The sequence below is a fragment of the Rhincodon typus genome, chromosome 5 (assembly GCF_021869965.1).
Source record: "Rhincodon typus isolate 14 chromosome 5, sRhiTyp1.1, whole genome shotgun sequence".
Lineage (NCBI taxonomy): Eukaryota > Metazoa > Chordata > Chondrichthyes > Orectolobiformes > Rhincodontidae > Rhincodon > Rhincodon typus.
Genome location: NC_063336.1, coordinates 82971856 through 82988424, shown reverse-complemented (window position 1 = coordinate 82988424; position 16569 = coordinate 82971856). Strand labels below are relative to the sequence as shown.

The window sequence follows — 16569 nt, the reverse complement described above, 5'->3', positions numbered from 1 at the left end:
ACCTGGGTTGGATTTGTCCTGCTTTTTGTGTACAGGACTTATTTGGGCAATTTTCCATATTTTCGGGTAGATACCAGTGTTGTAACAGCTTGGATAGGGGAGTGGCAAGTTCAGGAGCACAAGTCTTCAGTATTGGTGCTGCTTCTGGCATGCCCTCCTGCACTCTCCATTGAACCAGGGTTGATCCCCGGGCTTGATGGTAATGGTTGAGTGGGGCATATGACGGGCTATGCTTAGACATTGTTCTGGTCACATGAAGGAAATGTACCTGAAGCTTGCAAACTGTTCTGTCTCTTTAAGTTCACTTAGACTTTGTGTTTATCAGAGTAGCTCCAACTTTTGTTGCTCCCGCATTATTATGTTGGAGTAAATTGATCCTAGCTACAGGTCATTTTTGAACAGCCCTTGTCATTGTTTTGGAAGGAACAGACGTATACTCTTCATTAATTCTATTTGTAAAAATTTGGCTTTCATTGCACTCTGGAGGAAAATTTGTCTTTCCTAATAGCCTTGGGCAACTGTCTGTGCAGAGTTGGCATATTCTCCTCGTGGGTTTTCTCCCACGGTCCATAGATGTGAAGGTCAGATAGATTGGCCATGCTAAATTGTCCATAGCATCCAGGGATGTTCAGGCTGGGTGGATTAGCTATGGAAAATGCAGGGTTACAGGGCTGGGGTGGGTCAGGTTGGGATGCTCTTTGGAGGGTCGGTGTGGACTCGATGGGCTGAATAATCTGCTTTCACACTGTAGGGATTCTTTGAAGTCAGAGTTGAGATTAATGGGCGTTTGTTAGATACGAAAGACTAGTGAAATGCCACAAGGATCAATATTAATGATTTGGAGGAGGGGACAGGGTGTAATGTATCTAAATATGCTGATGATACAAAAAGAGGTGTGAGGGCATGTTGAGATGGGGGCCTAAGGAATCTGAAAGGGGATATAGATAGGTTAAGTGAGTGGGCAAAAACATGGCAGATGGAATTTAATGCAGGAAAGTGAGAAGTAGGAATATCTACTTCAGTTGGAAGAATCAAAAGGTAGACTAATTAAATGGAACAAAACTCCACAAAAAGTGCAGCATAGAGGGATCTGGGTGTTCTTGTGCATGAAACACAAACATTAGCGTGCAAGAATAGCATGTAATTAAGACAAATTGCATTTTGGCCTTTATTGCTAGGGGACGGAGTTTAATAGAAGTGAAGTCTTGTTACAATTGTTTTAGTCCCTATATTTAAGAAATAATATACTGGCATGAGAGGCATTTACTTCTAATGCCCATATCTATCCGTCAAAATGACTCTGCTTTACCATTTCAAATTCAGTGCCAGTTATTTACCTTCTGGTTCAAAATGTTTGCCTGTACAGATCATGAATAGTCATTCTTTACTGCCTAATAATCCATATAAATTTCTTCTGGGAGTGATGCATACATCTCATGAGTTCTGCCTGCTCACCTGCATGAGCAGTGTCGAGTGTTCCCTTGGTCACTTTGTTTGGCTACTTCCTCAAATGAATGAAGAATGCCTCCACCCCCTTTTTCTTCAATTTTTAAGATGGCACGTTCAAATTTAAACATCTACTTTCTGGACTTTAGGTTGGGTTCAGGTTTTTCCTCATCATAATCCCCTTCTTTGTCTGAGATTTTTTAAAATCTGAAGCCTTGAAAGCTAGTATTATCTTTTCCTGTAATAGAAACATAGAAAATAGGAGAGGATTGGACCATTCAGGTCATCAAGCCCGCTCTGCCATTCGACATGATCAAGGTTGATCTCTGCCATAGTCCCAATCTTTCCCCACATCCCTTGACTCTTTTGGCCTCTAGAAATCTGCTTCCACAACCTTCTGTTGGAAAGAATTCCACAGTTTCACCACTCTGAGTGAAGTAATTTCTCCTCATCTCAGTCTGAAATGGCCTACCCTATATCTTGAGATGTTATTCTCGAGCTCTGGCCAGGTGAATCATCACTCTTTTGTCCAGTCTGTTGAGTCCTGTGAGAATTTTATACATTTAATGAGACCCCTTCCAATGCTTTTAAACTCCACTGAATCCAGACCCAGTTGACCCAATTTCGCCAAATCTACCAACCCAGGAATTGGTCTAGTAAAACTTTGCACCTCCTGCAGTAGCAGTTATTTTTCTTAGGTCAAGAAACCAAAACTGCACACTTAAGATATGGTCTCATCAAGGCCCTGTACTCAAACCGTATTGGAATGAAGGCCAACATACCATTTGCCTTCATACCTGTTTGCTGCACCTGTATGCTTGCTTTCAGTGACGAGTGTGCAAGGATGCCCGGTTCCCTTTGTACATCAATATTTCACAATCCAGCACAATTTAAATAATATTCTGCTGACAGCTTTTCCTACCAAAGCGAACAGCTTCACTGTTATCAACTTAGATCTCCTTTCTCTTGCATAAAACATACTTGCTGTTTGCTCAAGTTCCATCAACTTTATTTCATACTGCTTTGTTTCTTTTTCATGTTTGAGCTGCTTTAACTAGTTTTGAATTCTCGCTAAGTTGGTTGATTCATGCCTTGATGTCCCTGATTCCTCTGATATTTCCCAAATGCAGTGCTATTATCTCAATTATCTCTGCATTCTTAGCTTTTACAGAAAATTCTAGCTTTTTAATTCCTTTGCGAATTCTGTTATCCTGTAAATCAGTCAAGGATACCTCTTCCACCTGTAGGAAAGTTGTACTGACTTCCAGTAACATTTTGGTTTTATAACATGAGAAACCCTGGATCTCCCTTTTTATCCTATACCAACTATTGTTATTTCATGTCCAGTTTCCCATTACCTGTATCAAATACCCCAAAACCAATACCAAACTCTAAGCAAGATCCACACCACAGGACCAGTGGAAATGAATGCAGTTACAGCTGTTCTTTAGTAATAATCTCCAGTGTGTCCTTCATACACACTAAAAACTGAATGCAATTGGATTTCAGGGGCCATTACATTTTTTAAAAATCATAAATTGTGCATTCAGCAGATACATTTTATTAATTTAAAATGTAATCGCAATCCACAGTCCCCTGAAAAATTAATGCGTTTGACTAAATGTTAAAGGAGTTTTCTGGCCACATTGGTAGCACCCCTGGCTCTGAGCCAGAAGCCTGATTCGAGCACTTTATCCAAGAGTTTGTTAATAGCCAAGGAATGTGCTTTCATAATGTGGCCCATCAGGTTGAGTATGACCTTGCAAATCCCACCAACATATGCTAATGTCAGGCAGTTTAAAAAGTGAGAGAGAATTCAGACTAGTACGCAACAGAAAGAAATCACGTCTCCACCATCACTGTCCATAGCTCCAGGCAACAATTTGGATCTGAAAGTGTGCGTTATCTCAGTAATTCGGATTTAATCTATCTTCATAGGAAAAGCATTGGCTAGGACACAGCAAAAACCTATGTTCTCTTATTCAAAATAGAGTTCTTTTATGTCCACCGGAAAGGGGTGACCAGAAGGCATCTTTGTTGCACCAGAGTTAAATTAACATTTCTATTGTAAACCTTTGACCTCTTTAAATCCAGAAATGAGAATGATTTTACATAATTGGTCATGTTGGCAGTTTAGCCTCATCTGCTTGATGCTGTACTTTATCTGATCATTATCTATTCTGCTGTGGGTCATTTTAACTTGACGTTCAATCTCATGTTGTTCTGAGCCTTTTATTCACCCTTTTCTGCTTTCTGCCTCTTTCTGGGTTCAATATTACTAGCAGTAGTATTGTTCATCCTACATCTCCCTAATTCAGTTTTCTAATTGGTGGGTTGAAAATTGAATTTTTCCTGGACCAAATGTGTCTTTGCCAGAGAAGCTCATAGGTTGCACTGCTTATTTTCCTTGTGGTTTATCATTGCTTGAGAAAAACATATGATTCAATGACTGTTGGAGTCATCCAGTCATAGAGGTAGCAGAGAGACGGACCCTTTGGTCCAACTCGTCTGCGCCGACCAGATGTCTCAATCTGACCTATATCCCTCTAAAACCCTTCCTATTGATATACCAATCCAGATGCCTTTTAAATGTTGTGATTTTACCCACTTCCACCACCACCACTGGCAGCTTGTTCCATAGATGCTCCACTTCTGCGTGGAAATAGTTACACCTGCAGTCCTCCTTAAGTTTTTCCTTCTCATCTTAAACCTATGCCCTCTAGTTTTGGACTCCCCCACTCTAGGAAAAAGACCTTGGTTATTCACCCTATCCATGTCCCTCGTGATTTTATAAACCTCTATACTGTCAATCTTTAGCCTCTGAAGCTGCAGGGAAAAAAAGCCCCAGCTTTTTCAGCGTCTCCCTATAACTGGAATCCTCCAGTCCTGGCAACATCCTACTAAATCTTTTTTGCACCCTCTCAAATTTAACAACATCTTTCCCATAGAACAGCAACCAGAATTTTACGCAGTATTCTAAAACTGGCACCACCAATGTCCTGTACAGCCACAACTCATATACTCAATGTTCTGATCAATGAAGGCAAGCATGCCAAGCATCCTAGGGATGTACCCTTTTTGTCTGCTCCAGTACAGCTGATTTTGAAGTTGTTTTGCCAGTTGTGATGAACATTTTGTTTTCCTTTTCCCACAGTAAGCTCTATGGAGATCAGGCAAGATTTTTTGAGGCAGAAAAAGTACCCCGAATTAAACATAAGAGAAAAGGAACTGTATCCATGGTGAATAATGGCAATGATCAACATGCATCTCAGGTTGGTTGACACTCAGCACCTGTGTTTTTGATGTGCACTTGTTTACGGGTATGTATGTGTCTAATAATATAATCATTCATTTTCAAGGAATAATTTCACCATATTTACAAATTGGATAAGTCAAGGAAATCTTACTTATTATGGCAATACTTTATCAGTGAAGTCCTCTCATTGTGATGTTCCCTTTTTGGTGAATTTTAGTCTAACCACAAACTATTTAAGAAATGAGAAGGCCATAAATATGATGCACGTATATGTCTGTAAATGTCCCTTGTTACCTTAAGACCTGATCTCTAAGCTTCCTGCCCACTTAACTATGCCGATGGTTATCAGTCAGTATAGAAAGTGATTGGTGACTCATCAAATTCAATTCAGACTCTGATTCAGTCTTATTTGTTGAGTAAGTTTGTAACACAAGCTGGTAACGTAATGCCTTTATGAACAAATGGCTGAGAGAAGAAAGCACTTCCCATGCATTCTTGATTAAAATTGAAGTGTCAGTAACAAGGGATATTGGTATGGAGCCTATGATCTTAAGTTCTAAATATATAATTGCCCAAATTTATACATATACTTAATTTGTTATGTTTGTGTTTTCTTTCTGTCACTGATATAGCTGTGCATCATCCAAACCACACAGGCACACAGCTGTATGTGGTTAAACTGTATTATGATTACTGGGGAGAAGATAAAAATACTTTAACTTTGGCCTAAACTTATGACTAGATTGTGGTCATTTTTTTTTGTTACAAAGAGAAAGAAATGGGTCCTTCTGTACACAAACACACTTTTACTTTGATTATTTTTAATGATATGAGCTTTTATCAAGTTTAAAAATAATTTGGCTAAATTAATAATTGTAATACAATGAAGTGAAAGGTTGAAATTTTTAAAAATATATAGCTAGTGCAAAGAATTAGAATCAAAGCTGAATTTTGTTCAAAAAATTCCTAATGATTTTCACATTTTCTTTAGGTTTAATGACTTCATTCAATCTTAGGTTTTTCATTCTGGTGTCAGACCCATCTGCGCGTGAGCTTGCCATAACAATTTGGTTTTTGGGGTTGGTTGAGGTGTTAGGTCTACTGTGGCATGTCCCCATTCCCCAGTCAACTGATTGACTTCCCAGCCTAAGTCTCCAAATGCTTGACAGAACTGACACAGCAGGTCACTGACATTTTGTTTTGTTGCATCTAAATTGAATGGTACAGACTGATTGCCAGAAAGTGCTATTTTTACTCCTGAAATAATTAATTTACAGCACAGTGAGGTTGCCAAGAAACTTGCATTTTGTTCATTTAGAGTCGTAGAGGTATACAGCACGGAAACAGGTCCTTTGGCTGAAATCATCCATCCCAACCAGGTTTCCCGGTGTTTTGCCCATACCCATTTAAGCCTTCCCTATCCATGTACCTGTCCAAATGTCTTTTAAATGTTGTATATGTACCTGCCTCTACCACTTCCTCTGGCAGTTTGTTCTGTAGATGCACCATCCGTTGTGTGAAAAAGTTGCCCCTCACGTCCCTTGTAAATCTTTCCTGTCTCGCATTAAACCTATGCCCCCTTTGGACGCCCCCCCCCCACCCCTTGCTGGCCTCCAGTGCTCAAGAGCAAAGAGTCCCAGCCTATCCAGGCTCTGCTTATAACTCGAACCTTCCAGTCTCAGCAACATCCTTGTAAATCTTTTAATAGTTTAATAATGTCCTTCCTATAGCAGGTAAACCAGAATTGTATACATATTCCAAATGTGGTCTTACCAATGTCTTGTATAGCTGTAACATGACGTCCCAACTCCTGTACTCAGTGCTGTGGTCAAAGAAAGAAAGCCTGCCAAATGCCTTCGTCACCAACCTGTCTCCCTCTGATGCCACCGTTAACTATGTAAGTCCTGCCCTGATGTGTCTTACCAAAAACAAATATCTCATATTTATCTCAATTAAACCCCATCTGCTGTTCCTTGGCACGCTACCCAGTTCATCAACATCCCGTTGTACTCTTAAACTTCTTCATTGTCCACTGTACCACTAATTCTAGTGTCATCAGCAAACTTATCCATGCCTCCTATATTCTCATCCAAATTGTTTACATAAATGACAAACCATACTGGACCCAGTACCAAACTTTCTGGTACATCACTAGTCACAGTGGATCAGTTTTATAAGGTCACTTTATAATGACACAATTTACCTGCATCATTTTTATCCATTTCCTTTTGTTGAGAAGTTGGAAAAGAAATATGGGAGTAACACATTTCTTTTCCAACTTCTCAACATAAGGGAATGAATAAAATTGATTTGGGTAGTCGTGTCATTTCTGCTCTGTAGGGTTAATATTTCTGAGACAGTATTGGGCTGGTGATGTTAGCAAAGCTTATACAGCACCCTCACTTCTTAAGTCATACTGCACTCCAGGACTTGAGCACATAATTTAACCTGACATCAGTAAGACTCTGAGAAGCTATATTGTAGGAAGCTTCTACACTCCAGGTAAGATAGTAAACCAGTAATTTGTCTGCCTATTGTCACATCTTTGTTGTTTCTGGGACTTTGCCTCACTTGTGGGTGAGTCTTCAATTAAGGCTAAGGTTGTTTTGGTTTTGATTAGCATCCATTAAGACTCTAAGTGTAACCCTCAAGGATCCATGATATGTATTCAAACTGCCTATAAATTCAAAACGCATGGCAATCCAAACCTAAAAACAACTGAAGTTGCAAGAATTGACAGGATGTTCTCTGTAGTCACATATTTGAGTCCTTCAATCTATCTGTTTATTTCTCTGTAGGTTGCTGTTGCCCCATTGTTTCAGGTATTGAATCAGTTCAGGAATCCCCCACCGGGCTCAGCACATTTCCAAATAGGATCTGCATTTTTTTCCCTAATATTTTGGGGATTGTGTTCTGTGATTGTTTTCCTCTGACTATAGTACTCTGCCTATAACACGCATCTCTTCTGCACTTCCTATCTCATAGCTCACAGTATAAAGCCTATGTCCCATGTCAGTTTGAGACCCATCTTAGAGTAGGTAATGCAAGAAAAGTGGTGTAAAGCACACTTACTGTGTTTCATTAACTATTTGAAACTATGGTCAGTCTTGATCATTGGTCATTACAATGTTTTCAAACAGCTGCTTCCTGGCTTTCTGTTGACAGTATCTATAAGAAAGCAGTGTGAAGTGTTTGCAATTAATTTAGACCTTATATATTTTGCTGCTGCACCTTTGTTTAAAACCTTCCTGGTTGTATGGTTTGGAGCTCTTAATTTTACAGCTGTCTTCTTTCAATTCATTCTGTGTTCTTGGATTCAAGTCTGAAAGGGTTAATACTGAGAGTGCTATAAGCACTAGTCACTGTGATGTCATGAGGAACTGGATAAGAATAACTAATGGTTCTGAGGGAGTCATACTTAAGACCAAGTCCTCCTGAAAGTATCTGTAATAATGTATACCATGTCCTTGTAACATATAAATAGTTGCAAAGATACAATATTATATCATGTTTACAAAGGATTCTTTTAGTTAGACCTATAAATCAGATGGCTATCCTCATCCACACTAGACCATGTGAACTCTTGACAAACGCACAATATGTGAGAAGGACATGAATGATGAAGAAAGGTTACATGTTTTATAAGATCTTCAGAATTCAGAAAGCATAATTTAGGCTCCCTCCGTTTGCTGGAGTCCACCACCTGGTTTGTTTAGTTTGCTTATATGGTTTAAGGTGATGTTAACAGATATTAGTTTGAGGGTGTAAATTGTTTTTGTGATGTAGGTCCTCAGCAGGAAACAGATGCCACAATCCAACCTGGCATTGTGATAGTAATCCTAGTATGTGATCAGCACATAGTTTTTCTAGAACCAGTTCAATGTGGCTTTTGTGTCCATGGTGTATAACGGGGAGAATTAAGACAAGTAAAGTCATCTAACTTTTCAAATTCACTTATTTCTATTTTTGTTTCTCTTTCTCATCCAACTGTTGTTCTTATTCCCCTCCGACTCCATCCAGTTTTTGATCACTGTAGGAGAGAACGTGGATTACCTTGATGGTGTACACACAGTATTTGGTGAGGTGACTGAAGGCATGGATGTCCTGGTGAAGATCAATGAGGCCTTTGTTGACAAGGATTTCTGTCCATATCAAGATATCAGGTCTGTGCTTCTAAATTATATAGATAAAAAATGTGTAACAAATGACACATTGACAATATCTAGTTTTTATTTACAAAGAGAGATATGTTGTACCTTTTAGCTATTAAATAAAACACTTGAATTAATGCGAGGTGAACAGTATGAATGGTATAGTATTAATCTTATCATTTGGAAACTTGGGTTCCAAAAAAGACAGAATCTCGTGTAGCTTTAATTTTGATTTGTATATTGTGGGTTACAGGAAAAAACATAATTTTAGTTTCATTTTAATTTTTACTTCACCTCTTGTGAATATGTCTGGTGACTGACTACCAAGATCCATCACCGTTCCAAGAAGCACTGGGTAGTTTCATGACACATTGTCATTGAATTATGCTGTGTTCAACAACCTATTATTTGTTTTTAAAATGAGCACATAGAAACTGTTCAAGTAACAGTAATTATCATTTGAGGTTTTGTTCTAAAATATGAAGCTCTAATGATTAACTGACATGATGTCCACTTATACTGTTATATAAGAAATATCTGATTCCTGTTCTGTGAATTCAGTCTTTCAAGTTTTTATGTTTTTAAAGTAAATGTCTCTTTAATATTAGGATAACCCATACAGTAATACTGGAGGATCCATTTGATGATCCCCCAGGTTTGCAAATCCCGGATCGCTCACCAGAACCCACCAAAGAACAGCTTGATGTGAGTATTTACTGAAACATGTTCTGCATCCATTGACCTCGGAAGAAATATATTTATGCATCCTTTTCAACTGACCTATGTTCTATGTGGCCTGAATATTTGAGCATACACGTATAATAGACATTGATGTCACATGGCAAATAAACTGCAGATCATGTGGTGCTCAGATGAGTTTAGAAGGTGTAGGATAATTGTTTCAGGACACCAACAACCCTTTTAATATCCTTAATTTTGTATTTTTATAATAAATCCCCACTTCTATATTTGCGAGGCTGCATTTATAAAATTGCCAAACTTCTATTTCCTTTTCTTTCCAGACCAGCATTTATTGCCTTTGCTAGGCTATACCATGCAAGGACAACAGACTTTCTTCTCTGAAGGACATTAGTGAAGCAGATAGTCTTAAAAAAAAATATGAATGGTTGTTTTCTGGTCACCCTTACTGAGACTGGCTTTCAATTCTAGAATTATTAATTGAATTCAAAGTCTTCCACCTGCTGTGGTGGGACTAGTACCTATATCCATATAGCATAAGTTGGATTCCTTGATTACTACTCCAGTGACATTACCATGACCCTAACTTTCAGTGGTACTCAGTGCTTGTTCTAGTTAACAAGATTAAGTGGTATATTTACACAGACATTTTCCATTATAACAATGGACATAATTTAATTCTATGTGCATGTAGATAATTTTCAGTAAGTTATTGTTACTTCTGTCAGCACGACTGTGTTTTCAATAGTCTTTGAATATTTTGGCTTTTTTAATTCTTTGAAAGTTAAACTTCCAAAAGTCTTAAAAACAAGATTACAAATTAGAGTAACTTCCATTTAATATGTGTGTGTACATTTATATTGAATGTTACAAACTGCCCTGTGGTGGCTCAGTTGCTCTGACCTTTGCAAATCATCAAAAGTAATGTACTCGTTTTATTGTAGAGTTATTTGCAAATGAGAAGAGGTTGCGATGAAACAGTCCAAGATGCTGAATGATACTTTTTTCTAATTTATGGAAGCATTACATAAGAGGAAGAATTGCTGTATCAAAAAGAAAAATGCTCATCTAGTTTGTGTTTTATCACATTACACGTGAAGAGTGGAGTTGTTGACGAATTATAGCAATCAATTAGTCTAAAGCAGACTTGAATGGAAGATGATTCACCCAATGGTGAAGAGCTTTGGAAGCCATCAAAGGTCACTCTTCCTCCCAAGCGCACACACTTACCGTGTCATGTTTCAAATTATCTATATGTCAAATGTCAAAAATTATGAAATTTACATTTAAATTAACGAATGCTAACTATTTGACTAAGGGTCCTGTTCTATAGTTTGAACAATTGCTCACTGAAGTAAGGTTTCCACAGATTACTTTGAATTGATTCCATTCAAGCAGACCCAGTGTTCTCAGTTGTACTGTTCTGGACAAAGTGAAATAGTTTGTCATGGTTGATAGTATCCAGTCCCTTTAAAATCCTAAAAGCAATCAAATCGCCTTTTGGCCTTTCTTCTTCTTTCCAGTGAACGTGTTCCATTTTTACATGACAGTGATCTGAAATTTTTTACTTGACACCTTAGTCAGTCTTGATACTAACTTCACCAGTTATTAGAATTCTGTTACCTTTGTAGCACAAACTATATTATTGGAATCATTTTAATTTAAAGGAAAACTCCAAACAGAAGTGTTCTAAAGATATGCAGGGAACGACCTTTGTTTGATTTGAGATTCATGGAGGAGGAGTAACCTTAAACTGACCTGATGAGAATGATTAATGCATCTCGGCAAATAGATTTTGCCCATATCAAGACCATTCTGAGAAGCATGGCAAGGCTTCTAGTGCTACAGGCCTGATGAGGTGGGGTAATGAAGATTACCTAATCACCTTTTATTGAATCATAAAATTCTTAGTGTGGAAACTGGCCATTCGGCCCAACAAGTCCACACTGACCCTCCGAAAAGCATCCCATCCAGACCCATCCCCCTACCCTACCCTACCCTATCCCTGTAACTCTGCATTTCCCATAGCTAATGCACCGAGCCTACACATTCCTGAACTCTGTGGGTAATTTAGCATGGCCGTAGTAAATAATTGTTTATATTGGTGCTTCTGGAAGAATTTTGAGCATTATTCATTTGGTTAGAATATGTAATTTTCTCTGTTCTTAATCCATTTCATTGCCTCAGAAACAATACACATTGATTACATTCAAAGATAATGCTAAAGCTGGGAGGAGGAGGTAAGAAAAAGGATGAAAATGAAATCAAATGGCCTACATTTCTAATTTGTAGGTCTGTATGAATTGCAGTGCAGACACAAATATGAAATAAATGTACTAGAAGCAAAAATGAGCATGATTTATGGATAGGGTTAAGTTAAAACATGTTAAACAAGTATGGAACATCATTTTTAATCAGCACATTACTGAAAGTGCTCAGGTTAGATCATGTCCTAATGTTGGAGCTAAAACTGCCTGGTATAGAGAAAAGTGTGTATTCTTGCATGCTTTCAGTATTCTTCAGTGCTAACAATACTCTTGATTAAATTTTTTTAATACAATTTTGTTTAGAGTGGCAGAATAGGAGCTGATGAAGAAATAGATGATACCAAAGGAAAAACTGCAGAGGAAATTGAAGAGGTGCTAGCAGAGAAAGAAGCAAAAACCAAAGCAATATTGCTGGAAATGGTAAAGAAACTAATCACAAACTTTTTAAAGAGCTTTAATTTGTTTTGGGAAGTACAGGCAATGCGTTCCAAACTATTCAATGCTTTCTAACCAACAGATGTGAAGACAAATATTTATTCTCCCCGTTGTTATTCACCTACCAGAATTGACTAGAGAAGTATTTTGTCTTGGCAGCAGTGTGATGTTGCTGTGAGAGCATCTGAGAACACTGAAGGTCACATGAACCAAAAGATGCATAGGAAAATTGAGATCAATTATGCAGTTGATAGATGGATAATAGGTGACATTTAATACTCATAAATGTGAAATTCAGATTGAAAAATATAGAAACAAGACCTGCAGTTATGTGGTGCCTTTCACACAAACCCAGGACATTTTAAAGTGCTTTACAGTCAGTGAACAAAGCGTATTTGTTGTTAAAGTGTAGGAAATTTCCACACTGGTAGAACCCATTAAAAAGCAGAGTTACTGGCCATATAATCTGTGTTAATTGTATTGCTGGAGGATAACTCTTGGTCAGGATACTGAAGAAAATGCTTTTCTAATTTTTCAAAATAGAACCATTGAATCCTTCACTCAGGGACGCATCTGTAAATAGAAAGAGATACTATTGACAGTGTAACATTTCCTCAGTGCAGCACTGAAGCATTAGCCTTGTACTTGGGTCTCTCGAATGGATCATGAACTAAATGTTCTAACTGAGGCAAAAGTGGAACTCAATTAGGACAGAATGTAGGGAATGATGGTAGGCATTTCATCGAAACACTAGTAAAAAGGCTAACTGAATGTTAGCCGCTGTACAGATTCTGGATTCTATGCTAATATTTTGTGATGCATTGTCAGCTCACAGTTAGAATATTATCAATGCCAGTCATTAGAAATGTTGCAGAAATGATCTTAATTAATAATAGTGTAAAGGGTTTCAGTATAGTGGGATATCTTAGAGGATTTGAGCATTTTAATCAGTATAGATGTGATTCAAGGTTCTTTTTTTTAAAAAAGAACCAATAAACTAGGGTCAGAGAAATTACTGGAAATTCATTAAACTTAAGTTTGGAACAGATCGCAAGAAGTAGCTTTTTTCCTCCCCTGCTCAGTGAATACTTTAGTTTGGAATATACTGCCAAACTACTTGATAGAAACACTAATATTGGCATTAGACAATACAGAATATGTGAACGTCATGTGATAGATGAGTATTGCCATGTTTTCACTTAAGCCCTACTTGACACTCAATATTCTGGTGGGATTTATTGGCCCGAGATGGTGCAGTGAAGATTCAGCAGAATGATGGTGGGGTTTAGAGTGTTAACATAGCCTTTCTTCTGTATATGCAGATTAACGAGTGATTAATCCAAGTGTTCAAAGTGACTAAATGATTTGATTGGGTAGAAACTCCTTTCTCTTCTGGGACATGAAGAACCAAGGACATAACCTTAAAGTTAGATTTGGACCATTCATGTTGAAGCCAGTAAATAAGCGCTTTTCACAAAGATATTAGAAATCTGGAATATTTCCCCAAAATAGCTGTTAAAATTAATAAATTTTTGTCTGGCAAATATTCTAAGGATTACAAAAACAAGATAGTTAAATGAAGTTAAAGATACACAAGAAACTAGGTACATGTGACAATAATAAATCAAATCAAAAAAAACATAAGAAATAAGAGTGGGATCGTAGAACTACAGTACAGCACAGGAACAGGCACTTCAGCCAACAATGTCTCTGTCAGTCAAGATGCCATTCTAAACTAATCCAATCTGCCTGCTCATGGTCCATATTCCTTATTCCCTGCCTGTTTGTGTATGTTGAAATTCCTCTTAAATATTGATGTCCTATCTGCTGCTTCTCTGCTGGCAGCTTGATCCAGGCATCTACCATCCTCGGTGTAGAAGAAAATTTGCCTCACACATCTCCTTTTAAACTTTTCTCCTCTCACCTTAAACCTATGCCCCCCTAGTATTTGACATTTCCATCCTGGGAAAAAGACTTTGATTGTCTGCCCTATCCATACGTGTCATAATTTTATACACTTTATCGGGTCACCCATCAGCCTCCAATGCTCTAGTGAAAACGATCTAAGTTTGTCCAACCTCTCTTTATAAGCTAATACATTCCAATCCAGGCAACATTCTGGTAAACGTCTTTTGGACTGCCTCCAGATCATCCACCACCTTCCTACATGTGGTGACGAGAACTGTACACAAAACTCCAAACGTGGCCTAACTAAAGTCTTATACAGCTGCAACATGATGAAAACTTATACTCAGTGCTCCGAGCGTTGAAGGCAAGTGTGCTATACGCCACTTCTACCACCTTATCCACTGTGTTGCCATTTTCAGGGAGCTGTGGACTTATCCCCAAGATTCTGCTGTATATAAATGCTCCTTAGGGTCCTGTAGTTTACTGTGTATTTTCATCTTGCATTTGACATTCCAAAACTCATCACCTCACACTTGTCCAGATTAAGCTCCATCTGCAATTTCTCTGCCCATGTTTCTAATCTATATCCTGCTGTATCCTTTGACAACCTTCCTCACTATCCACAACTCCACCAAATTTTGTGCTGTCTGCAAACTTACTAATCAGACCACCTACATTTTTATCCAAATCATTTATGTGTCTTACAAACAAGAGGTCCCAACACTGATCCCTGTGGACCACCAATGGTCACAGACCTCCAATCATAAAACACTACCCTCTTATCTTCAAGGACCAAGCCAATTTTGTATCCAACTTACCAGCTCACTGGATCCTATGTGATGTAAACTTCTGGACCAGGCTATCATGAGGAACCTTGTAAAACGGTCAAATACATGTAAACAACATCTGCTGCCCTTCATTCACCGACCATCTTCATGATCCCGCTGTGTCATTCAGCAAGATAATGGCTGAATTTCTACATCATCTCCTCCTTCCCAATCTATCATCTTACCCGTAGATTCTCTTGTTGACTAAAGTCTGTCAAACTCCGACATATTAATTGTCGTATAATAGCAGAATAAACTAGAGGGACTGAATGGTCTGTCGATGGCTTTTATGTTCATGGTTATACACATGAAAGGAAATGGTCAAACTTCTGTAGACATCTTCTTTTAAACTGGAAGAATTTTTCCATGCTACTTCACTATATTTTCTAAAAGATCATTTATATGGGTATTATTTTTGTTTTGTTACTATACTCAATTTTGAGAAGTGTAACTTATTTTAAGCAACAATGACTATCAGCTAAAAGTATGTAAAATATTTTAAAGCTGCACTATTAAGCAAATTTCCTGTATGTAAGCTGTTTACGTTTGACAAACGAACACAAGATGCAAGCAAGGCTTGTATTTATTGATCTTTAAAATAGAATTTAATTAATATATATTAAATATGGGGAATAGTCTTAGAAAATGTGAAGATCTTGTACCTGTAGAAGGCACTGAACATACATTCATCAGAAGGACATATGAAAAACATGTACGAAAAAGAATGAAATCAAAACATCCAGGTTAGTGACTTTACATATATACCGGGGTGCCTGTGAATGCTGACCAAGGAAGGAAATGTCAGGAGGGGGTGATCAAAAGATTAGTCACAAATTGAGTTTTAACAATGATCTTGAAGGAAAAAGGGGAATGTCATGAGATACAAAATTCACCAAGTTGTACCATATGGTACATTAAAAAAGTTTGATTTATGCTAAGTCACTAGAAGAGGTAGATGAGAATGATATTGCTTTGAAAAAACCCCACTGTTTAATCCATTTATTGGTATAAGTTAAATTTAACCATGCTGTTATGGTTATGAGATATTTATGGATATGTTATTTTTCCAGAATAACTGCTTATGAAACCCCAGTCTTAATTTTTATAGGTTGGAGATCTACCAGATGCAGAAATAAAGCCACCTGAAAATGTGCTGTTCGTTTGTAAACTCAATCCAGTCACCACAGATGAAGACTTGGAGGTCATTTTCTCAAGATTTGGACCAATCAAGAGGTAGTTCTTTTGTGAATAAACAGGTGCCTTTTGTGTGAATCTGTTGATTATACTATTTTATGACATGAACTAGTTAGTATTTTAAATGGGACTTAAAATGTTGATAATCAGTTGACTCTTAACTATCTCCTTAAGTGGTTCAGTAAACCGATCAGTCTATTAAATGAATAGCAAAAATGACAAGGATTAAACTATACAGGCCACTAACTAGTGACTAGTATCAAACCAGGACATGTCAAAGACCCACCCAGCCTAGTCACCCTGGCAAAATATCAAGTGGTATGATGAGTTCTGACTCAAATATTTTTTTTAAATATCATGGGGGTCTATATAAAAATATCTTGGAA

At 37.7% G+C, this 16569-nt stretch overlaps 1 protein-coding gene across 6 annotated transcripts in view; it reads left to right on the top strand.

Moving 5' to 3' along the window:
* Window positions 1–16569, top strand: part of ppil4 (peptidylprolyl isomerase (cyclophilin)-like 4) — a 36929-nt gene that overhangs the window by 12484 nt on the left and 7876 nt on the right. For all 6 annotated transcript variants that reach the window (XM_048596566.1, XM_048596564.1, XM_048596567.1 and 3 more), the window contains 5 exons: window positions 4601–4718; window positions 8723–8865; window positions 9462–9558; window positions 12123–12239; window positions 16098–16222. In XM_048596566.1, the coding sequence (XP_048452523.1) occupies window positions 4601–4718; window positions 8723–8865; window positions 9462–9558; window positions 12123–12239; window positions 16098–16222 (600 nt within the window). The remainder of the gene's footprint in view (window positions 1–4600; window positions 4719–8722; window positions 8866–9461; window positions 9559–12122; window positions 12240–16097; window positions 16223–16569) is intronic.